The following is a 25,749-nucleotide window of genomic DNA, read 5'->3' as shown; positions in this document are numbered from 1 at the left end:
TAAGAGAAACATAATTAAAAACTCTCTGGAATGCCATCTTATAATAAATAAAACGAATGAATAAATAAATGCAGCAATACATATGCAGATGATTGAATACAAGGTGAAGCAATTTAAATGAAAATAAATAAATAAATACATGCCCTCATTATAACAAAATCTTATTTTATCATACCAAGGACTGATTAAAAACTATCAAAAGCTTAGCTACATGTATAATATGTTAAAGAAATTGCTAATATTAAAATGCTTTAGCTTCCTTTATTATACCCAAGTAGTTGTAATTATTTCAAACAAGTATTTGAAAGAAGAATTGTAATCAGAAGTAATGGGCCAAGTTGAACTCCACTCTGTTTATGTTCTGACTTTATGCTTTAGACTGTTAGCAAGTAGACGGTTAGATTATGTAACAGCAAACAAAGCTGAATGAAAAAAAAGCCAAATAAACACCTTAAGGTAAATAAGCCTACGGTAAAATGTACATATACTGCAACTGTAACAAACAAAACTCATGGATGGCGTGAGAATCCATTTGCACGGAAGACCCACAATCCAACACTCCAGTAAATAGACAGGCAAAAGTCAGACATGGTATTTTCAGTTTTTGGTATGAACACACAGCATAAATAGACAGGTTGGACATCCCAACACTACCTTATCTGTATGTTTATCTGTATTAACTCCCTGAGAGTGAGTTTAAAAGAAAAAAAGGTTCTGTCCAGGAAACTCTGTATGGTATTGGGTGTGTGAAGAATAATCGTACATTGCAGAACAAATCGCTTTATACTACAAATGCTATTTCCTAATATTGTTACATTTATGATGTCACAACATTGTTCACCATGAGGTGCAGATTAAGTAGATAAACATGCCCTGAAGAATATCTTGGTTAAAACACAATCATTACTGGTCATTTTAATTTAAGCAACATCCAACCATCAATTTATAAATCTTATAAAACGCCCTAATGAGCTGACATGTACTGCTTAATTCTTCGAATGAAAAGGTAGTGTAGGGTGTTCACTGTAAGGTCATTGCTCTGTGGGCTCTGATCAATATTAAACACCTGTAGGGAATATTTTGCTTTATCCCTTAATCAGGTGAAAAACCCCTTTTGGCAACATTTTACATTTCAATGTTGTGAAATGTCTTTACAGCTCCTGATAAAACTTCAGTATCTATCCATAAACTATTTTATTTACTAGTCTCGCATGAAATTTATAAGACCTAAAATGCAGCTTGCCATTTTACATAAAAGTCTCCTATCTACATTTATAAAATGTACCCATTTATCGTAATGGAACAAAACTACTTCTAAGTACAATACTGTGTCTTTTAACAAGATTCTATGCGGACTGTTACCATAGAAACACTTACAATAGAATGAATGCTTTAATATAAACCTGTGCTTTGTCTTGCAATTAAAATTATTTTAAGAGCTGCGAAAATTACTAACAATTATTCTTTAACAACATTTAAAATGTCTTCGCATAAATAGCAATTTATGAATTATGAAATTCACATGATAGCAGTTTCTCATGACAGAACAAGAAAAAGTTTTTTCTTTCCATTGAGGATGTTTGATGTTTGAATCACATTTTCGTAGACTGAGACTTAAATTTTTCTGTGCAAATTTTTATTTGTGTTGCTTGTTGTAATAATACAAAATAATGAATTTACTTCCTTTATGCTGTGTGAGTAATGCCTAATCAAGCTTCTTCAAAAAGTAACTTATAAGAAGGTAATTTCTGTAAAATTACAATCGAAATAAACAGTGTGGCTTTTATGGCATCTCTGTGAATGTCGCGGGGCCACATATGCCATGTATGTAATGTGTGTCTTGCACTGAGTAGCCCGCTGTCACAATAACTTAATTTACAAAAAATCAAAAAATAATTTACCAGAAGTAGATGCCAGAATTATCAACAGATCACATTCTTCAGCAGGCTCTAAAAAACACCAGCTCTTTTACCTTTAAAACTGCACAAACCTGTATCTAACACTACTGGTTTATTTTCGGGTTTCGAGTTTTTTTTTTTTTTTGCATTGACTGTGTTTATTTTATTACTCTTTAGTGCCCTTTATAGAAGCTTCTTTTCTGTAGATGTTTTCAAAGGCTTCTTTGCTTATAACATTTTTGTATGTTCCCAAGAATTGTGTACAGTACAGTAAAACATGCTGGAGTTCTTTTGGTAACTTTACCACACTTGCTTCTTTCGATTTTCATGCAAAACCCACAAGCCTTCATTAAGATTTTTTTTATTATTATTTGTTTCCCTCTGAAAACTGGTCTGTCATGTAATATTTTGCTTTCTTTTCAGGCATGCAAATGTTCTTCTGTAATGTTAAAAATATGAATGATAAATATATGACAAAATTTGTACTAAAATACTATTGCGCTTAAGAACTTTGCATAATTCTGTACTGTAGATCTCAAAATCTAGTGAAGAAGAAAGAAAATTTATATAAGTTTGACTTGCAATAATGTTGAATGATTAGTCATTCCAGTGAGTCTTATACTGTATATACTGTCTATATTACATTACAGTATGGATGAAGACAAAAATCCTGACCAAGATTACAGGTTATTACACAAACTAAATGTAATTCTGACTTGTGTCGAATGGACATCTACAAATTTATGATGACAGTGTTTGATGTAGACCACAGGAGGCGTCCCTAAAAAATGCAAGCTCAGGAGGCAGTTTAAAAAACTTCCAAGAGTGTGTTTTAAAAACCTTGTTTCCCTAAGCAGAGATGCTCCTTGTAAATAGTCACCTGCTTGGGACCCCAGGCCAGCAAGGGGCCCCTGAGGCTAACAAATATAAAGTATCATTAACATTTACGCATTTGGAAGACGCTCTTATCCAGAGTGCTTTGAAGTTTCTGTCAGGGTTAAAAGGTTAATAACTATAAGAACCATCATCAGTCAAACACATTTTTGAAAGTTTTTTGAGGGGATGGTGGGAAAACAGGAGTTATATACCTAAATAAAACAAAACAAAACAGATCTTCAGTTGTCACTTAAGGATTGCTGTATGGACATCTAGAGGAAGTTTATTCCACCACCTAGGAGCCAGGACAGTCAGCCTAGATGCATGTCTTTCTCAATCTCTGAGAGATGATGGGACCAGTCGAGCAGCGCTGGACAATTAAATGGGACACGGTGCAGAGCTTTAAGCTTAAAGCTGTAATCACACCCCGCACTGCACCGTGTTCCTTCCAAGTGGGTGTTTACTGTAGGTGGTTTTAGCTTTGTAGGCAAGTGTCAGTGTTTTGAATTTGATGTTTGCAGCTACAGGAAGCTAATGGAAGGAGCTGAAAAGTGGGGTGATGTGAGAGAATTTATAAGATAATGGTGATGAATGCTGTTTGGAGAAGCCCACTGCAAACTTTTGCCAGGGGCGGAAACAAACTTTAGAATTGCCTCCTCAGCTAAGATAGGGAGAGAGGGGTTGGATTGAATGCACTTGTGTGAGATGGTATTAATTCAAACTTACACAAAGTTAAAGAGTAAAGCAAAAATAATGAAATGAAATGGCACTAAAAATTTATCCATACCCAAGAACCTTCATTACTGGACTGAAAGCTCATCTGATACCCCATTGTGTTCTTTATGACACATGTTGAGGCTTGGGAAATGGAGAGATTGTGACCTACATCACCATCAAAGCTGTATGGTTTAATCACTAAAAGCAACACAAATCAGTAACATTACCAAAATAAAGTTCAATGCTTTATTAATTTTTTTATACAGTAAATAAACATTAGTTAGTGCAGGTGTGGTTAGTTGTCATCAAATATCAAATTTATGCACGTGTTTTAATTAATTAACAGTACTGAAGTTCGGCAAAATTTCAACTAATGCAGTAAATAATGTTTACCGTTATCTAAACTCTACCTTTCTCTCTCTCTCTCTCTCCCCCTCATTCAGACACACAATCACATACAGCAACGTGTATAATACAAAGACTAACAGGGTAACCACCAAAACAATAAGAAAATAAATCATTTTCAAAATATCAAACTTTAGAAACAATCCACATAGTTTTTTTTTGTTTGATTGTGAAAGCAAGTCTAAAAAGAAAGTCTATCCACATGGTGCATAAATCCAAAGGTCCATTGGACATTTTGCAAGTATGTTTGAACCTTTTGAGTAAAACTAATCTGATTTTCAGACTGATTCCCAGTATCAGTTAATCGAGGGTTTACCACTGAATTTAAAAGCTTATAAAATGGTATGTTTGTAAATACTCCAAGTTATTCTGCAAAAGTACAAATTTTGTATTGTATAAAGAAGGACTTGGCCTAGGAGGAAAGGGTGAGTGTTGGGCTAAAATAATTAGGCAAAATTGGGTAAGTGAATAAGAATAATATTGAAAGAGTTGTTTTATACTTTAGGAAAATTATGAACATTGCAAAATTTAATCCTTTTGCAAAACAATTTTTGCATGTCTACATTTCACTATGCCTGCATACAGTACAATACACACAAACAGTTTGCATTTAATTAGCAGAAATTAGAATGTCAACTGTTGAGTATTTTAATCTTTAACTTCTGGTTTAAAAATCGCGTGACAAAAGTAAAAAAAGTCAAAATTTTCTTTGTCACTTTACTATACTTCAGAAATAAATTTAACAAAATAAATTACTATCTTAGGGTTTTTTTTAAACAGAAATGTGTGCAAAGGCCATTTTAGGTAGCACAACATTAAGGTCCTTTAAAGTAAAAGCAGTGTGGCCTAGTGACAAGTCATGATGAGAATCAACAAGTAAATATAAAAACTACAAGGAGTGATCTGCATGGTCCAAAAATCTTTTGCAAATATCACTTCTTTGGGCCAATTCTTTCCAAGTTAACAAAACAAAACCTTTATAAATGAACATACTGCCATATTAGCTCACTAATGAATAACCCTGTTCAGTGCCTGCTGAAATCCACTTGGCTGATGAGGGCCATTTTTAAGCAAACTGGGTATTACCAAATTTCAGTTAAATGAGACTTGTAGTTCCTGAGAAACAAATATTTGAAATCGTCCCTGTTCCTTATAAATGCCCGTGTTTTTTTTTTTTTTTTACCAACTTCCACAAACATACCAGTAAATGGATTAGCAAATCCAGATTACCTCTAGGTGTGTCCCCATACAGGGTGTATTTCCACCTTGAAGCCAGTGTTTTCAGTACAGGCTCTGGATCCACTCTCGTTCTATCACTACAAAAAATCCTTAAACAATAAACTGTCAAAAGCCATAAACATACACACCATCCATAAAACTGGTGTGTAATGTCAGGTCTTTCTGTTTGTTTGATATCTTTCCACTCAATTCTGATTATCCTACTGCCCATCGTGTTCATTAATAGTATGCAAATCCAAGCAAAGAGGATGGAGCTGCGGTGGTAGTGGTGATGCATCGAGCTCTGTCCCACAGCTGTCACAGAACACCATTAAGCCACCATTGCCTTCATTGCTTAACTGCTCCTCAAGCTCTGTGGGTCTGTGGCTTTCAGTTCCTTGGTTGCACAAACACACTTCAATGCCAGAGTCACCAGTAAAGTGACGGCATCTTCTCATAAGCCCATCCTTCTCCTCTTCTGGCATTTCCACATCCTTTTCCTGGTCCTTGTGATCCGTGTCCTGGTTCAACATGATCTCAAAATCTTTCCCCTCATCTCTGTGCTGGTTTTCCGTGGAGTTCTCGAGCACCACAATGTCAGGGCTTGAGCACACCGCTGTTGATCCTGTGGGAACAGAATGGGTGGGTCTGGATGCTTGTTGCTCCTCCTCTTGGTCATTGTTGCTACAAACTAGAGGTCCGTCATTTAAGTTACAGTAAGGAGGTGGTGGGGTGAGAGGATCATTTGTTACATCCTCATAGTCAGGGAGGAGATAGCTTGGTAGAAACCCTAAAAAGCATAAAATGGAGAGAATCCTGGTAAATTATTGTGAATACTAAGTTTCAAATGCACACCTTTCTATTCAACATGAAGAATGTAATAACAAACTCATCTTTTTTATGTGGTCTTCTAGTTGACAACTTTTGCTTAAAATAGTTATTTTTAGACCTTTCTGGAGACAGGGTCGAGACAACACTGTCCCACTGTCATTATTTTTAACCATCAATATTGTTATTGATAAACTATAGCAAATCATGGGGATGTATTTAAAGTTTTGAAAATTATAAACAGTTTTAAAGGTCCTGTCATAAGAAAAAACAATGAAGGTAATAGTTTTTTAACTGACAGAAATATTTTAATAGCATTCTGTCTGTAAATGGCACCCAGTGACTGGTTTAGTGTGTGTTCAATACATAAACTAACTCACAGCATCATTATTGACAGAATCTCAAACTTTCCTGTGTAGTTTTCTTTTTCTTTATAAAATATTCGCTGATGCTTTGCCAGTAGAAACATAGAGCGTCATGGGATACTCAGAGTGGGCGGGACACCCCCCAGCCACAGCAGTCCAAAAATAAACACACTGATAGAAGGCGATTGGTTAAGACTCTTACTGAAGTAGAATGGAGGTGAAGTGTAGTTGCAAGCCTCTCTGTAAGCAATCAGGTTAATCTCATGCTGTCGTTGCTGCTGCTGCAGTCTGTGCTTTAGGTGGCGATGACGAAACACACAGCAACAGGTCAGGATGAAGATAACAGCACACATCAACCAGAACCCTATTTGATTAGATTAAAAAAACATTCAACACTGGAATATATGCAAATGAAAATAAACATTGAAAAAAAAAAAAAAAAAAAAAAAATATATATATATATATATATATATAAAGTTACAGTTCTGCTAAAATGGCAGGGGCACAATAATAATATAAATAAATAAAATATAATAAAATATAATAATAATAGTAATGCATATGACATAAATTCTAAAGCAAATTACTGTGCAAAACATGAATGACTAAATAAAAAAATCATTTAGTGGTTAATTTTTGTAGGTACAATATATTTCCATAATGAGAGACAGTATTGACAATGTACAAGTACTCACACCATAACTCGTAGTAGTATTTGCAACACTGCAGGTCTTCACAGCAGTGCCCCGATTCACAAACATAGCTCTGGTTATTCTCCCCAGTACATCGCAGGGCTTGCTAATCAAAAGAGAAAAACACACTTGTACTTTATCATCACAGCAGACATAAGAATCAAAAGAGAACATTTAAGAAGTAATCAGAATCATCCAGACCAGATACTGAACAAATTTATAGATGATAAGTATAGAGAGTCTATAGTACCATGCACCTCCAGGGCCAGAATGAGTAAGCGCCTATTTTGACTTCCAAGATAAGAGATACTAATGCATGCAACGAGGGGTAAAGTATAATATTTTAGGACAAAATGTGCCTCTAGATGTTTGTATGGTTTTGAGATCAATGATAAGCATACGCATACTAGTCTTAGTCCAAAATGTCCTTCATATTCTTCGTGTAACCTATTAAAGACACAAAGTTCTGTACCCAATGTTCATTGCAAACTCTGGCTGTGTCTTTCCCATACACTCCCTCGCACAAATATCTTTCATTCTAGTGGGTCTGTATGACCATGAAGCGACACCCACACACTGGTTATACAATGCAATACAGACCCAAAAACAAGTGCTTGAATCTTCAGATAAAAACAAAATTCCAGAAAGTTCTCTGACTCAGGGATCTTAGGCTTGTCCGTAAACACCAACTTATCCTGGAGGCTGTGTGTGAAAACATCTTCTTATTCTATCTATTCCACATTGAAATATTACTCTCCTAGGAACAATTAAATATTGTTTATACGACCTAACACTATGAAAGCATAAAAAAAGAGAGGAGTCTAAGATCATTTTTAAAGAAAAAAGTCAGAATAATAACAAGAAGCTTTTAAAAACATGAGAACCAGCCTACTATCATCATCATAGTTTCATTATTCTACTGTAAGTATACAAGTTTCAGTTATTTAACTCTAGTGATTTAATAGAATATGGAAAAACAATACTAAACACATTTCTGATCCACATAAATGTCACACCTCTGGTAAGGGTGGCTGAGTGGCATTGGACGTTCTCAAGTTCAAACCCCACCATCCCAGAGTTGCTCATTCACTCACTCACTCATCGTCTATAGCCTACCCTACCCTAGACAGGGTGCCCATCCATTGCAGGGGACACACACATACACACACTAATTCACACACTACAACCTGCATGTCTTCGAGCTGTGGGAGGAAACCGGAGTACCTAGAGGAAACCCACCAAGCACAGAGAGAACATTCAAACCCCATGCACACAGAGATGGAAATCAAACCTGGCTGGGAATCGAACCCGCACCCTGGAGGTGCAAGGCGACAGTGCTAACCATTCCACTTTAGAACACATTAAATATATTATGAGTGAGTTAAAAATTATCCGCACTGCGGTTATGTTAAACCTTCTGTCTTATCGTCTTATCACCGCGTTTTGTTCAAGGCTACTCTCTCCCCAGTCACTGCTGTGCTGGTGTGAACGTGTTACATTAGTTCATTTGTAACTGCTTTGCGAGCAAAAACGGATGCCCCACTTGTGATTTGCATAAAAAGAAGAGCAGCGTTTTTTTTTCGTTCTCTGAGGGTCTACCTGGTAATGAAACAACTCAAGGAAGAGCATAAACAGAAGTGTTTGGATATCAGCAAACAAATTTAGGACCAATACTCCTAGGAAGGTGAAAGTTTCTTAAAGAAAATCGTTACTTGTGACGAGACACGGATTCATCACTACATTTGTGGCTCGCAGCTCAATCTAGATCTAGTGACAAGTCATATAGAAGATGATTGGATGACTTGATGTTACATGGTTACATGTGATGCCTTCATAACTTATGATTAAGTGAAGATAGTATCTTTTTGAACAACATGCCAGTGTCTCACTATGTGAGTGTACTTTAGAATCACTTTTCTGGACTGTTATGCTCGCTGTGGATAAGGGCGTCTGTTGAAGTTAGTCCATGACGTCAGTCGGCGACTTCTCGAGAGATTTTGTGCATGAATGTGCAGGTTTCCCCTGAGAAGAATAGGCAAGAGTGTCGTTATTCTCTCACACTATGCCAGTCCTCCAACTGTCAGGAAAAGCTCGCGCGCATGGCTCGCGCACAACAAGCTCGCATGCATAATATACAGCGTCGAAGCTCGTTCTTTCTACTTTTTCCTCTAACTGGCGTAACATTAGCCAACGAGTAAAACAACATAAAGCCAAACGCATATCTAACTTACACCGACGACACCGGTTAAATCATAATAAACATTATCATACAGTACACATAAATGCGATACATTCCCCCACTATAAACCAATATATTGTTACATAGAACATTACCCCAATATGCGGTGTTAAAGTAAACAAACGTTAGCTATAATTATTTACAAAAAATACCACTTGTATACACTACAAAAACTAAATAACCGTCGTATTTTTTTTTTTTTTTTTGCCATATCCGCATTCCGACTGATCCCACCTCCTTCTCTAGGATTGGCAAGTAGTTCATACTTTTAACCAATCCGACGATGAGAGCTAGAGAATGTGACCTACGGCCCAATCAGAACTCGGAAGGCGGGGTCCTGCTAGCCAATCCTGAACATGAAGGCGGGGCTTGTAGAATGTGGGTAGCAGAACAAAACTATGCGCCTGTTTACGTCCTTCGATTAAACAGGTTAACTTCTTTGAAACCAAAGTTCCTTTTTTTTTTTTTACTTAAATATTTCCTCACCTGATCGATAGTAGTGTCTGTGGGACTGACAAGTCCAGCTGTGTAAAACAACAAAACCATGTCTGCAAGTTCAAGCTCGAACATCCAGCTGTCAGCACCACGCCGCATCTCCTGAACGCGCAAACATCCAGATTCTGGTTTATTCAGTGCGCGTGTCCGCCGTGTGAAAAGCGACCACCTGAGCCACCTTCCTTCCTCGCTTCCTCCCAGCTCATAGCTGCTCTGTCTCAGGAGGAACTGAGAGCCTCTCGGCGCACAACTTCCAGCTGTTGCACAACATCTGCACATCCAGCGCCACGTGCGCAACCTGATAGGAGAAACTGTGCTTTCTCCCCGCCCAGTGAACGCGCACTGATCCAGGATTGGAAGAGGATCTTGTCAAATTTGACATGACAAAGTTGTTTAAAAAAAAAAAAAAAAGTAGTTCCTGGAAAGTTATCTAAGTAGTTCCTGGAATCTTAATGGAAAACTCCTTACACAGAAATACCTTATGCACATTTAAAGTATGTTTGCTCTACCTGCCTAATTATTGTGGTGCTGATTTGTTGGTCTCATTGCAATGAGAAGTTAGGAGTTCTGCGCTGCTCTGACGTCACATGGGGAGATTGCTGCAGGGTGTCCCAAAAGTGAGAACATGCAATATAACTTTTTGTAATACAAAAAAAATTCTTTCAAAATGCTTAGGTTGTATGAGATTTTATTTTTATTATCCTTTAAGCCCACTTGATAATGTGATACTTGATAACTATATAATGGCCATTAAAAAAATGGGACAGACAACTCTTGTGTGTTTACAAGCAAATGACATTCATCTCGGCCAGGAACACTGAATTAAAATTTAAAATTTCTTCAAGCCCAAGTCTGAATTTTATGTTTCTGTCAGGATTAAAGTCTCTATATGTGTTGTCATTGTAAGGCTATAGAGTAAAATAAATAAGCAATTTATAAATTTCCATAGCATTTTAATAATATTTGTAAAAATAAAAATACTACATTAAACATGTTGACAGTTTGATCTTTGATGACCTTGTATATTTCCTTGTATTTGTATGGAATACAAACAAAAAACACTCCTTTTCTTAGAGCAATCCATTCTGTGTCGCACTTTCAGTTCTCTTTCTTCTACCTCGAGAGAGAGAAACAGTACACTGTATATTACTATTATACTAGTATAATACTGTATATTAATTATTCTCTTTCATGAGAAAAGCAGAATGTGGTCTCTTAGTGATGCCTGTAGAGGACGTTTTGCAAATAATAATTTAATAGAAAATTTTCAGTGACATCCACCAGCATTTAAGGTGATATTAATAGGAAATCCATCACAGGAGTAGTGGAGATGTTTGTGCAAATATTGAACAATATTGAATACTTTTTTGCCCCATTGTATATTAGTTGGTCAGAAAAACCAAACCTTGTAACTGTATTTTGCAATAATTTAATAATGTTTGCATTATGGAAATATTGCATGCAATGTGTTACATCCTAAAAACTATTCAAGTCATCTGGCAAGGCTGAGGCTAAGAAACTGTGCCATAGCTATTTTATAGGGCAACCAAAACTGGACTACATTCAAACCATCTAGCCCTCATACCATCATTTCCTCATACATACTGTATGTCTATTAAAATCAATAAATTGCATTATAAATGTCAATCATTAAGCAGCACAATAAATACATACAGTATCTGGAAACATAGTTAAAAAGAGTGTTTAAGGAGAACTTTTCTAGTGTCTCATTTACATGTTGTAGTTTCTAGGATTTTAAGATAAAAAGCTAAAAATATATATTCTTACAGAGTGTCCATAATTGATTATTTCCTTGGATGAAGCACTCCAGCGATGCATTACAGCTGGAGTGCTCCATCCCAGTTATGCAGAACTCATGATTTAACATCTAAAACACAGAAAGATTTAAACATATCTTTGGGATTGAGAGGTACAGCAGATAGTACATGCATTCAGTTTTATTCTGCTACCAGTCTCTCTCATGAGGCTCTCTGTATGGGATGCCCAGGTGCTCAAAGACCGCCCTCTCAGTAGGCGTGCTCAGCGCCAAACCCGGGACCACCTTGACACTACGCTCACGCACCACGCCGGAGTTCAGGGAGTGTTCCGACAGGCTCATGGCTTTGGTTTTGGCGAGTGCACGCATGGAGCGGTTGAAGTGGGCCGAACCTGTGAAGTAAAGCAGTGCGCAGGCGAATTCATCGTGTGGCACCACAATAACGTCGAGTCTCCTATGGCGCTGACCCGGGCCTGGCAGGACGCATACACCCATGTACTTCTTCTGCTCTCCATTCTCCTCGTGGCTCACCAAATCATCAGTCAAGAAGCCTGATGAATTTAAATGAGAAGATAAGATGCATATTTCCGAATTTTCAGTTGTATCTTCTATCTAATGTTATACTGAAAACAATTGTCTTTTTTTCCCCATAACACAACGCTTTAAAAAGCCTTGAAACACCATTTTAGATTTCTTGGGCACTTTAACAAGGTCTGTTTCTTTAACAGCTGGAGTATGTAGACCAAGCATTTACTAATTTAGTGTACGCATACCGCTCTGATGGAGAATCTGGAGCACTTTGCTAAAGATGCCCTTGTGTGAATGGCCGTCTGGGTGAGTGATGAGCACATCCACGTCTCCACATGTGGGCTTCCCGCGGCGGTACGAGCCACATGCCACCACCAGCAGCTCTGGGTTCACGCTGTGTGCCGCCTCTCTTACCTGTCAATCATAAACGCTTCTTACCATACATGTGGCCATATGCGAACCCTCTGCAGTAATGTTTAACATTTTATACACGGGGTCAACAACCAATACTTATAATACACCAGCTGCCTGGGTTGAAACCTTAAAGAGAGAAAAGAATTATGCAGCATTATGGCAGAAGGAACATCCACCCAAACGCACATTACTTCCCAGTGATGATGGCTACAAGAAATATATGTGAAGGTTCACACATATAATGTGAGTCCTATAACAACTAAGCGTAATATATGTGAAAGTCAATAATTTAGGGCTGATTTAAGCTCTGTCACTGGAGATGGAGATTACATGGTCTATTCTCTCTATTCTGTATCTGCTCCATGCCTCCCAGCATAGACTTTTGGACTTGCTCAAGGAGAGGTTACATGCACTACATATCATCCTGTCAGAGCAAGCGGACACATGCTATCCTCATCTACTTCATCTGCACTTTCTATCTGGCAGAGGAGGGAAAACCAAGCAATACTATAAGAAAAACAACTCAGTCAGAGAGCAAAGGGAGTTTCTGACTTATGATGCGCCAACTTTCAAAATCTCCTTGGGGACGACAGACACGCTCACCGTCTCTGGTTTCGCCATCAAGCCTCCAGCAAAGATCGACAGTCCTCTCTTAGCCAGAGCAAACTTTTATTTATTTTTTGGTCCTAATACACATGCATTACACCGAGAGATGCGCCAGTGTTTCTAAAAAGCTCGGCATGTACAGGTAATATAGAGTTTAATACTCCCGTATGGCATGTTGGTTTGATATGATGATGATCATTTCCTTTACAGGTAGCTCTTTACTGCAGTATAACTGTGCCTCATGGCATGGTTACAGTTATGATATGTTGTGAAACTGGACATGATGAAGTCAGTTACGGACCGTTTTCTCGATGGCAGCTGCCTCACTTCTTGGCATTCGATCGAGGAAGTCGTCGTAGTGCTTCAGGCCAATTCTGAGCGTGTGAGTCAAAGTGGCCTTGGTGCGGATATCCTCCAGTGTACGAAACCCCTTAAATGATAAGAACATAGATTTTGAACTTTAAACTTTAAAACATGCGACCTGGATTTCATTAATCTGTTGGCAGTGACATTTTGTACCAATAACAACAGGCCTTTTTTTTTTGTTTAAAACAAACAAACAAACATACAAACAACAAACATGTCGACAGTTTTAAATAGCATTCTCATTAAATATACTATACCATAATTTGTCAGAAGGTTTAAAAGAGGTTCCGGCTGCAAAGCAAGTAACCGACTTATAAGAATGACTGATACGATTTCTTTGGAAAGTGTTCAAGTTAAAAGACTCCCTGGTTTTTCTGTAACATGACAAGCTGCACAGGAACCTTGCTTGTTTTGTTGCTGATTCCCTGTTCTTAAAGGTAACTACGAGAGTCAAATATCCTCACACCGGTTATATTAAAACTTCTGTTGGCCGCACTGTCCTATCAGGTGTAAACGTGTTACATCAGTTAATTTCTAACTGCGGTGCGAGCAAAAAAATGGACGCCCCGTTTGCAATAAAAAAAATCAGCTTGTAGTGGTTAGTTTTTCTGAGGGTGAGGGTGTATCTCACTCACTCATCTTCTACTGTATACAGCTTGATTCTGTATTCAGGGTCACAGGGACCTGGGAGCCTATCCCAGGAGACTTGGGCAAGAGGCAGGGTACACCCTGGACAGGGTGCCAATCCATCGCAGGGCACACACACTCATTTACACACTACAGGCAATTTAAGAACGCTAATTATCCTATCCTGCATATCTTTGGACTGTGGAAGGAAACCGGAGTACCCGGAGGAAACCCACCAAGCACGGGGAGAACATGCAAACTCCATGCAGACGGGAATCGAGCCTGGGCGGGAATCGAACCCGGACTCTGGAGGTGCAAGGCAACAGTGCTAACCTGAGGGTGTTCCTGATGCTGTTATTTATCTAAAGTGTCGGGATATCTGCAAACAAAATTTGGAGCGATACTCTAAGGAAGGTGAAAGTTTCTTAAAGAGAAGCAATATTGGTGACGAGACACAGATTAATCACTACGAGCCCGAGAGTAAAAGGCAAAGTAAGGAACGGAAAGATCCTCAATCACTGACCAAGGAAAAAAAAGTTAAAAAGTCAACCAGCAGCTGGAAAATTTATGCTTCCGGTTATTTGGAATTCTTAAGTACTGGAACATTATCAGGCAAACAGTCCAACAATCGACAGCGCTCATTGAAGTGAGGTGCTTTTTGGAAAGTCGAAGGACTGCTATCCAAGGGTGTTGTGACCTTGCATGACAATGCACATCCACACTGTCCACACTGACAGACATCCTCTCTATGGTCCTGATCTTGCTTCATCAGACTTTTACCTGTGTGTTTCCCTGAAAGCTGCCTTACGAGGACGAAGATTTCTGATGATGTAAAGACATGGCTGCATTCATGGCTCGCAGCTTAAACTAAAACAGCTTTTAATTAGGGAATTTGAAAGCTTTGACAGGTGGACAAAGTGAATTAAAAAGCAAGAAGATTAGTGAGTGAATTAAAAATCAAGAAGTTTACAAAAAAATGATGTATTTGACTTTTCTAAAAATTAATTACAATAAATTCTACGGACAGAGTGCAGATAATTCTTGACTCATACTCGTATAAACAGATAAATGTATAAAGGTTGGTTTCTTAAAAAAAAATAAAAACAAAATGAAGGAATAAAACACTCCCCAAGAAACTTTCTTATAGGAAAAGATCACTGCAATGTTTTCGAGAATTTGCTTGTAACCAACAAAATAAGCATCAACTAAAAACAAGCCCTCCTTACCTGTTGGTACCAAAGCTGAGCGGTCTTTGCGCCAACGCCCCAGATGTTAGTGAACGTTTCCAAGACGGACACGGACTCCCCCAAATTGTCCAGTTTCCTCAGGTGCCCACTCTCCATGATCTCCATGATCTTATCAGCCATGCTCTTGCCAATGCCTGGGATCTTACAAGCTTCCTGGTAGGTAAAATAATTAGGTCAAGGGGTATAGTACTTGCTTTTATCACTAACAATATCTTTTTTTATCCATATTGACATGACAGTCACATGAATACGGTCAGCAGGCTGAGGCATTTGAATGTTGCTCAAAGGGGCACAAAGTGTGGCAAGAAAATCTCCATCACACCATTAAAACCACCACTATCTGATTTAACACAACGTCTATCATTCAATAGTGCAACACAAAGGATAACTACACAGTGGATTTTACTACTCTTAATCCAATCAAAAAGGTTTGCAATCTGGAATATGTCTCTAACATCTTTGCACATGTGGGTCTTTGATATTTCTGTAAGGCACTGTCATTTATAATGAGTTTTACAATCATACTCCTGCCACATTGTGCTATATCCTGCAATAAATTCGAATCGTAAACCTTATTAAGTGACATCGTGAAATGCTTAAATGCCTCCCTATAACCAACCTCGTATGAAGAGATCGACTTGGGATGGCTCTTGAGCGCGTTAATTGCCTTCGAGTAGCTTAGCGCCCTCCACTTATCACCTGTGTGTGTATAGGCTTTGGCTAGCTGCTCCAGCTTGTCGGTGAGGTGCTTGTTGTGGTTTTGGCTCTTTGCCTGAGACGACTGGGCGCACACCCACTTTCCCAGCACCTTTGCTTTTTCTGACAGATTCTGCGTGTGAGGTGAAGCGGCAGAATCGGGTTTAACCCCGCTGATTAGAGCCTCCAGATCGTTTTGTGACACGGTGTCTTCCTCCAGGGGTTCTTCCTGTGTCTCTGGCAACTGTGGAGGATAAAAACGGAAAGAACGCGGGTTATGTCTACTTAATTCAGGACCACGAGTGCTGATCTAAGACCGGAATTTGTCTTTTGTTTTATTGAAAACATGGCGATTTGATTTCCAGTGAAACTATTCGAATTCCAGTGAAATGATTCACTAACAACATTTCAAGTATGAACTATGGGTTCTTCATTCCAGATCGATGAAGATGAGACCAAAGTAAAGCACATATAAAAATAAAAAAGAAGTGGTTTTGTTAAAAACAGGGTACCCGGTTGGATTAGTCACTTAAGTCTTCCTGTTGACGAATTCGTGATGAAGTTATTCACCGAACAGCCATCATATTACAATGCGAAACATTGGGTACCCATAATCCTGTTATGAGTTTTCTGGTGTATAACTGATAATCAATGCTAGTCTATTAATCTTTTCCGGTGATAATGTTATGGCTGATCAGTGCACTTCCACACCACAAAGACTGGGATATGATTAATGATAACCTAAAGTGTACGACGTGGCAAGCTTTGCTTTTAACTGTTAAATTACTTCTCAAGCATTTTGCTGATGACCTAAAGGACTCGAAACATTCCTGGACATGATGATCTGAACATCAGGAGCTTAACCTTGATTGAAATGTCCGTTTTGAGACACTGGATAAATTAAAATAGGCAAACAAACAAACAAGCAGCTGATGGATTCTGCAGAGGCTTTACCACGTCAGCTGGATCTTCCAGAGCTGATTTGTGATCTGGTGGCTGCATTTCATCAAGAACAGGGATGCGGCTGACAAAGCTCTGCTTTGGCTCCTCGGCGGGAGAGTCCTGAGGACTACGGAAGAAACAGTAAAAAGCAAATTGCTTTAAAAAGATTTATACAATAAATTTTATATATATATATATATATATATATATATATATATATATATATATATAAAATATATATATATATATATATATATATATATATATATATATAAAAAAAAAATATATATATATATATATATATATATATATATATATAATATACATACATACACACACACACACACACACACACAATGTCATTTTGAGCTTTGTATTTTTTATTAGCTACATTTTACATTTGCTCAAATTATGTCATGATAGTCTATAAAAAATGCAATGTTGTTAAACTGATATTTCAGCATTCACAAACCAAAAAAAAGGATACAATACAGTTGGGATTCAAGTTTGCATGAATGGTATACACAGTTTACTTAGATTTATAATTAGAATAGTCATAGGTTGAAATACCGGTCACATGGATGGAGCCTGTAGTCTTCTGTGCTCAGAAGCTTCTTCTCAGAGATGCAAGAACTCAGCCAAGTGCACTTTACCAGCTGCACAGCAGGGGGAAAGGTTTCCATCTTCAGCAGCCTTGACGCTCGCTCCCTGTCCACCGACTCGTCCACGACCACGTGTGTGCACCTGGGACTGTAAGCAGCTTCCACCTGGCCTCCATTCTGCACGATCTGCTGCTTGAATATGTCACACCGGGCATTTCCTATGCCAGCAGGGACTATGTGGATGCAGACACCCTGAAATATGTTCCCTAAAAGCAGAAAACAGATGTTAAATAGCAGAAAGCAACCATCATCCTACGAGACTCCTTCCAGGTGGACACGCCGAGTCATCCCATCATATAGACACTAAATTGTTTAACATAAAGTTGAGTGTGATACATGTTTTAACATCACATGACACTGATATATGTAGTTCTTAACCAAAAAAAAAAAAAAAAAAGGGAAATCAAGCGAAGAAAACAATTAAGCAGATTTGAAATTACTGGGTTAAGAACCCTTCAACGCATTATAATGATCCAAACCTGGAAGGATACTGCTGAACTATCAACTTCGTGGAAGAAATGTGGTCAGATAAAAATCATAAACGGAGATCATTAAAACATTTGGAAAAAGTTGCATGGAAAAAGAATAAACAGTAAAAACCAAAGCCATATTTTATAGTGAAAAGAAGAGCATTTCCACACACACACACACACACACACACACACACACACACACACACACACACACACACAATGTGATGAGAACAGGATCGGAACTAAACAGCTGTGTAGCTGTAAGAAAAGCACTTGTTAATAACACTAATCAGAACAAAAGGCTTCAGTTTGCTAGGGAGCATAAAGATTGGACTTTGGAGCAATGAAAAAGGTCATGTGATCTAATGAGTTCCAGAGGGGTACATCCATCATGCATAGTGCCAACTCTACAAGCTGCTTTAGGCAGTGTTATGATCTGGGGTTGCGCTTCAGTTGGTCAGGTCTAGACTCAAGGAAATTAATGACGAAGTTATCACATCTATGGTGTTTTTCCTCCCTGATTTATTTTTAATAAACAAATTATTGCTAGGTTATGACAAGCTGTACACTTGACAATGCGCCAAAGCTTTCTGTGACATGATGTTTATCAGAATAAAGAGGTTACTAGAGACGAAAGAATAAAAAATTTTAAGAAGAGCTGCACACATTTTTTTTTTTGCAATACAGTAAATTACATTACCAGTGATGGGTTGACTTGGAGGTTTCTTGACTGGGGGAGCGTCTTTACCCTCATGTGGTCGATGTCTTTTCACTTTTGGGAAGGCTTTTATTATTCCGCGAGTCTCCATTTCAAGTTGATGACAGATGAGAATCCCTAAAATGAGTGCAGAAATGCAAACTTAACATACAATGTCGTATCAAAAGGTTTCGAGACTTGTTTTGTAAAAGATGGCATCACAAGCCTGTGCGCACAGTCACATGGAGCACCGACCTTTATAAGTCAGTGTGCCGAAAGACTTTCCCCTGTGTATATGGAGAGCTGTGCAACTAGTGCTCTTCTGACTAGGTGCGTTAAGAGAAGAATGAGAAGAACGTACGGCAACAGGGACCTGATCTGTGGTAATCTTGACATCACATTCTATATATATATAAAAAGAGAGAAAACTACTTTTACAGTAAGTTACTAATATAAATCACATCCGGCTCTGATTTCTGTTTAGTATAGAAATGCATGCTTGCTTTCTAATCTAATAAGTGTAAAATGATAACTCCTGGTTTATTATGTGGTAGTTCACACTTAAGGACTAGGTTAGCCTTTATCTCTGATAGACAAATTACCATTAGCTAGCTATTATTATTATTATTACCAAAGCATTAAAGCATTCAAAATATACTGTATGTCTGCCTTTAAATGATCAAGTTGTTTATGTTATTCCCCACAGACACTTACAGCCTTCCTGAAACCACCAACCGTCCAAACACCCACAATAGAGGCTTCATGAAGACAAACAAGACTTTTAAAAGGATCACTTCCGGGTCGTAACCACTTTAAAAATAAAATATAATATTTAAGTTATATATATATTTTAAATGTAATATTGTTAAAGTATACAGTGGTTAAATAAGAAGAACATTTGTATACGTATAAAATAAAAATTTATGTATATAAATATATATAAAATTCGTTGTTTCTATGGAAACCGTGCGCGTGGTTGTGTTGCAGGAAGTTCACCATCATGGCTGTTCAGTGCTGGTCAGATCTGCTGAAGGGTGCTAAGAAAACAGCGTTGATCTCAGATGGTATTTCTGCTAATATTGCTATTTTTATATGAAATATTTGTTAGGAATTTGCTTATATCACAGAGAGCAGACGGAAACTCTGAAAGTCGATTAGTTTAAAGGCAACGCGGATGTTAGCGCGCGGGCTCGCGGCGCGTGCTGACTGACTGGGGCTGCTTTTCATTTCCTGAGAGTTTGTAAAGTGTTTTTTTTTTTTTTTTTAAATAAAACTTGTCAGTTAACTCACGATGTTAAAATGCGTTTCAAAAATACGACACTCAATAAATAAATAACTGAATGAATAAATAAGAACAGTAAATGTCGTAGTAATGCGGTAATATCTTAAAATGTCGCGATATTTCTTTTGTGGAACTGAATTAAATGACCCGTTATATAACATTTATTCACTTTTACATGTAATATGTACATATAAATATACTTTTTTAAAATATATATATTAATTAAGTTTGGGATACTTACTAAGAATAAAACACTGATACACTGATCAGAAATAACATTCCCCCCCCCCCCTAATTGCTTAATATTAAAAGTAGGTCTCCCATCTGCCACCCTAACAGTGTGGCATTAACCATTATTATAATATTAATATGTTGTCGACTGTGTAAATCACTAAGCCACTGTGCTACCCTTATCATGACACCCATATACAGTAAGAATCAGATTCTGCCCAAGTATTTTTACACCCACACACAAGGAGTTCGGTTCTGGCAGTTGAATAACAGTAAACTAGGAGCTCATTCCAAAACTGTTACCACAAACTAGGAAGTGCAAAACTGCCCCCATTCCATGAACTTCAAGGTGTGTTAAGGTTGGAGTGTGACAGAATTTGAATTTCCAGCACAGAGCATTGACTGAACTCTTTTGGAATAAAATGGAAATTTGATTGCACCCAGGCCTCCCTCTCTGATTTCACTGCATGACCTCTTGTGCTCTCGTGGCTGAATGAACACAAATCGTCACAGGCACATTTTAAAATGTAATGAAAAGTTTTCCCAGAAAAGTGGAAGATATAACGACAAAAAAAAACAGGACTAAATCTGCACCAGTATGTGTGTATAATGATCAGATGTCCACAAACTTTTGTACTTCCATTTATGTATGTAAAAATGATCTTTGTCTTATCTTACTGACATCAAATCTGTGTATACAGGAAAAAGGAAAGTGCACTACTTGTTCACAGATGGTACGGAAATGGCTGAAGAATATGACACGAAGACAGACGTACTTATCTGTAAGTAAAGTTCAAACCATTGTTTTGGTTTAAAACATCATTCCCTGATGTTTTTTACTAATTTTTCCAGCACGTAGATTGCGCTCTAAGACTACACTTGGAGGACAAGGAGCATGGCAGGTGGAAGTCGGTGAAACAGGCCTGAACCTCAACGAGATGGGAGACATAAAAGAGAACAACTCCAACGTATGTTGTCATTCAGTTACATCATGTTATTGTTTTATCAGATCCACCAATGTAATATATGATTTGTATCTGTAGCCAGTGTTTATGCGCAAGGACACCAAGACCAGTTTCCAGTGGAGGGTCCGTAATATCCCGTACCCCATAGACACCTATAAAATCACAGTGGAACCTCAGGAACGCTGCTGTATCATTCGGACCACTAACAAAAAGTACCTCCATGATTTCCTAAATTTCAGTAATAACTTTATACTGGTCAGGGTCACGGTGGAGTCTGAGCTTATCCCATGAATATTCATTGTGATGAGGGAATACACCCAAGGGTTAACCCCTGCACACTGACACACATTCATTCACGCATACAGTTGGGATTATTGTTACAGTAAGTCACATATTCATCCACTGGCATATTTTAGAAGGGTAGAACCAAAAACAAAATAAGAAAAAAACGTAAAAAAACAACAAAACCGAAAACAAAATAACAAATCTGAAAACAAAGTAACAAATCTGAAAACAAAATAACAAAACCAAAGACAAAATAACAAAACTAAAGACAAAATAACAAATCCGGAAACAGGATAACAAATCAAAATACGCGACTTTCTATTACTCTGTACTTCCTGTATATCTTGATTGACAGATGTCTCCTGATTGACAGATTTATTTCATTTTTATATAAGTTATCTTGTCTTCGGGTTTTGTTATTTTGTTTTTGGATTTTATTTAATTTTTTTTTTCGTTAATTTTTTTTTTTGGATTAGTTTATTTGTTTTGCACTTCTCGGCCACCGTAGCTTTGCAATGGACTCGCATCCCTTCTAGGTTGTATTCTTGTTTTACAACCAGTGTTCATGGCATAGACTCAGGATCCTCCTTACCCTGGTCAGGAAAAACACTGCAACTCATATTTTTTCTCTGTACTAATGTACAGAGCATGCACTGACAATAATAATCTCATAGGTGGTGCTGTTGCGAAAGCTAGCAGACTTGTCTTTTAAATGAATCCCGTTTGTCCCTTCCTTTCCCAGGTACTACAAAAAATTCAATATTCCAGATCTTGACCGTTGGCAGCTCCCTCTAGAGAGCTCCGCCCTGAGCTTTAGCCATGGCAACAACACTTTAATCATCAGCGTAAGTTATAAACCTTTTATAATCTCTTCACCTGCCGTTTCATTTAATCAGCCTGTTATGTTTAAGCTCTAATTTTCAAAAACTGGAATCATAACGATAAAAAAGATCCCATTTATTATTTTCTCCCCATTTCTCTTAAAATACTGTATATGTAGTCCATATAGCTGCATAAAGCGATGACCTTTGATATATAAAACAGAAAAAAGGATTATGAAGAATCCACCTGGGCTTAGTGAGAGCCAGTTTCAGACAAGCATGCAAAGGAAAACCCCATTTTATTCTCAGACTAGATCCGCTTTCGCTCCTTTTGTATTGTTCACTGCTCTTGTAAGCATTTCTTTCACATCTGTCATAGTATAAGAAGCCCAAAGAGATTCTAGGCCTGGAACAGGAGCTGCTGAAGGAACTGAAGAAACTGAAGGTTACAAATGAAGGAGATGTGGACTGTAAAACCCAGTGAACTGGTGTGGACTCTTTGCAGAGTCACGTGCATCTAAAGTTTTTTTTTTTTTTCTTTTTTTTTTTTTTTTTGACTGATTTGTTCATTTTGTTGTTCTTTACAAGCTACATTCCGCTACATTGAGCTACATTGAGCACAAATAGTAAAATCACCTGTGTGTATATAGTTGTTTTTGTTATTTCTAAAGTACGGTTATATTGACATGAATGTGAATTTGATATCAGTAAAGTAGAGCCTGTGTAGAACAGGAATTGAGTTTTTTTTATGCCATATGTCATATGTTTTGTGTAATGCTACTCCATTAAGCTGTATTAAATTTTTTTTGATGGTGCAGCTGTGTCTGTGTGCTGGTTTCCTCCACTTTGGATGCCCAACACAAATGCCTGTGTATTAACTTGTCTCTGAGATTACATCAAATTTATTTACAGTATGCCTGTTGTTCTGTTTTTGAAAAATAAAAGTAAAATGTTAAAATTAACACCTCTAATGGCATTTATAATTTATTTTCACAATTAAAAATTTTCATCTCCTTTAATGGAAAGGTAGTTTCCTACTGCACCTATAATGCTTTTTCACAAACTGCTTATAATGGTGCCAATAGGAATTACCCCTTGCTTCATCTGTACCTGAAGAGAGCTGTGCAGCAGAGCATTTGTCCTTTTCGTCCTTCTGTATACACTACTGAAACAGATCAAGTTTCCAAAACTTCAACTTCCATGCTAATTAAAAATTACCATGCCATTTCATGCCTGTACCCAAATCAGATCTCTGACATAACTCTAAAATAACTGATTTTTCATTAGCACGTCAGTGAATTTTTCCTGATCATGACATTGAACTTTGCTAAAATAAAGATCTTGTTTTTATTCAAGGACTAAATGCAAATAATAGACTTTTATTTCTTATGTAAAACATTCACTTAATACATTTACACATTTAAAATAATTTAACATTCCAGTACTTGTGCTAGGAATATATTCATGTGATGTCAGAGCAACACACAACCTCAATTTTCCAACAGGAATAAAACAAATACAGTAAACAAATTACCACCAGAATTGATGAGTACATACATATTCCACTATACACTAATTATTATTAATTACCTCATTACCATGATATGAAGAGAGGTGGGATATCTTAGGCAGCATGTGTCAGTTCTTGATGTTGATGTGTTTCAAGCAGAAGAAAAATGGCATTGTTAAGTCTCTTAGCCACTTTGATAAGGGCCAAACTGTGATGGCTTGATAACTGGAACTGAGCATCTCTAAAACATTAGGGTTGATGTGGAGTGTTCCCAGGATACAGTGTTTAGTACCTTTCAAAAGTGGTCTAAGAAAGCACAACTGGTAAACTGGCCACAGGGTCCTGAGCAACCAAAACCAGGTTACACAACCTAAGGGGATCTGCTGCCTACGACTTGGAGCCAGATAACACACCACACCTTCAGAGGTCTTCGAAAGTCAGTGCCTCTATAGGTTAGAGCTGATTTTTGTTTTGATGGTACAATATATATATATATATATATATATATATATATATTATATATATATTATATGGTTAGTTTTCTATAGACGTTCCATGATGGGGAATCCTTGCATTGATTGCTCTAAATACTTAAAAAAAAAAAAAAAAAAAATCTATATACAGACATATGTATCTGCTTTAGATCCCAACTTCTCTTTCCTGATTTTTCTAGGCCTATCAGACCTCTATGTTTCATAGCAAAAGAGGATTTCACTAAACTACGTAATACATTTTGATACAGTACCAAGAACATTAACAAGCCACAGATCAAATGTAATTAAGGAAATTACGTCTTGTGCTCTACAAACGAGATTAGTAGTTTTAAATGTGTTCATCTTATTCTGTACTAGTGACAAGATAAATTCAGTTCTACAATTTACAAAATTTGCTCTTTAATAAAATATATCATTTGTGTAGACTAGTGAAAAGATCTGTTTGGGTAAAATGGCAAAAATCTTTATCAAATTGGCATTATCAGCTTCTATGTAAAGATTCCAGGTTCTTTATGCTCGATCAGAAGTACACAGGAATGTGGCACTGAATCAAAATCTCTCACAGTCAAGTGACTGTTTTGTCCATGGAAAAACAGAACCCGCTGCGCATTATTATCCCTATGGTGTTGACAATCATTCTAGCGTCCAAACATTTGCACACACCATTGGAGCTTTCCAGGAACAGAGCAGATCCTGGCTCGGTCCTCATCTCTGTGTACTCCCTCTGCACAAAAAGGTGGTACGCCCTGCTTCCAGCTGCTGTATTTTCCACAACGAACCAATTTCTATTGTCGAGGGAAAAATCCTTGGCTTGACATAGTATTCTGAAATTTCTACAGGCAAACATTTAGATTGAGAAAGTCTAGGAGTTAACGGTCGCCTGGAGAGAAGCTCTTCTAGATCCTCAGTTCAGTGTCTAGCACTAGAACGTTTAGCTTCCTTGCCTTGCAATGTGAGGACAAGAAGACTGGCCTACTGGCTGCAATTGATGCTCATCTCCAGTTATGGGTGGATGTGGAACGTTTATTACCTCCATGCTGATGTGGGCTTGTAAAGGAAAAAAGTTCGATTTAGTATCATTTGCCACGAATGTTCAATTTCTCTGATTTCCATTTGATTTTTTACACTGCATTTCATGAGGTTTAGGAAAATTGGACTTATTTGCTGGGATTCAGAACAAGAATGATGTTGAATCATCTAATGTTTCATAATCGTGTGATCCTCGCTCATAACCACCACAAACTACCCATTTTTTTTTCCCAAACATGAAACATGAATGATCTCCTTTTTTTGAATGGAACGGGCACGGTGTTGGAGCTTAGCCCGAGTTCCAGCACTTTTCAGTGATCCCCACAATCAGCCTGATAAATTAAAAGTCGTGGGAAGTTTTAAA

At 37.5% G+C, this 25,749-nt stretch overlaps 3 protein-coding genes across 3 annotated transcripts; 1 reads left to right on the top strand and 2 right to left on the bottom strand.

Annotated features, from left to right (window-relative positions):
• Nucleotides 1-3,723: 3,723 nt before the first annotated feature.
• wbp1lb (WW domain binding protein 1-like b) lies at nucleotides 3,724-10,024 on the bottom strand. The gene is made up of 4 exons (XM_053476450.1): nucleotides 9,725-10,024; nucleotides 7,003-7,105; nucleotides 6,510-6,671; nucleotides 3,724-5,904 (listed from the first exon to the last, which is right to left on the bottom strand). The coding sequence occupies exons 1-4, from the start codon at nucleotides 10,010-10,012 to the stop codon at nucleotides 5,336-5,338; spliced, it is 1,122 nt and encodes a 373-aa protein (XP_053332425.1). The 5' UTR covers nucleotides 10,013-10,024; the 3' UTR covers nucleotides 3,724-5,335.
• A 1,122-nt stretch (nucleotides 10,025-11,146) lies between these two features.
• Nucleotides 11,147-19,525, bottom strand: poll (polymerase (DNA directed), lambda). The gene is made up of 9 exons (XM_053477728.1): nucleotides 19,483-19,525; nucleotides 18,772-18,906; nucleotides 17,507-17,804; nucleotides 16,949-17,063; nucleotides 15,918-16,238; nucleotides 15,278-15,451; nucleotides 13,360-13,488; nucleotides 12,284-12,452; nucleotides 11,147-12,061 (listed from the first exon to the last, which is right to left on the bottom strand). The coding sequence occupies exons 2-9, from the start codon at nucleotides 18,878-18,880 to the stop codon at nucleotides 11,700-11,702; spliced, it is 1,677 nt and encodes a 558-aa protein (XP_053333703.1). The 5' UTR covers nucleotides 18,881-18,906; nucleotides 19,483-19,525; the 3' UTR covers nucleotides 11,147-11,699.
• Nucleotides 19,526-19,732: 207 nt separating this feature from the next.
• Nucleotides 19,733-22,954, top strand: dpcd (deleted in primary ciliary dyskinesia homolog (mouse)). Its single transcript, XM_053477367.1, has 6 exons — nucleotides 19,733-19,832; nucleotides 20,983-21,063; nucleotides 21,134-21,249; nucleotides 21,325-21,458; nucleotides 22,274-22,376; nucleotides 22,732-22,954. Exons 1-6 carry the CDS (start codon nucleotides 19,769-19,771, stop codon nucleotides 22,834-22,836), a joined length of 603 nt encoding a protein of 200 aa, XP_053333342.1. The 5' UTR covers nucleotides 19,733-19,768; the 3' UTR covers nucleotides 22,837-22,954.
• Nucleotides 22,955-25,749: the final 2,795 nt, after the last annotated feature.

The sequence above is a fragment of the Clarias gariepinus genome, chromosome 18, assembly GCF_024256425.1.
Source record: "Clarias gariepinus isolate MV-2021 ecotype Netherlands chromosome 18, CGAR_prim_01v2, whole genome shotgun sequence".
NCBI classification, from domain to species: domain Eukaryota; kingdom Metazoa; phylum Chordata; class Actinopteri; order Siluriformes; family Clariidae; genus Clarias; species Clarias gariepinus.
This window is presented reverse-complemented; position numbering and strand designations above follow the sequence as displayed.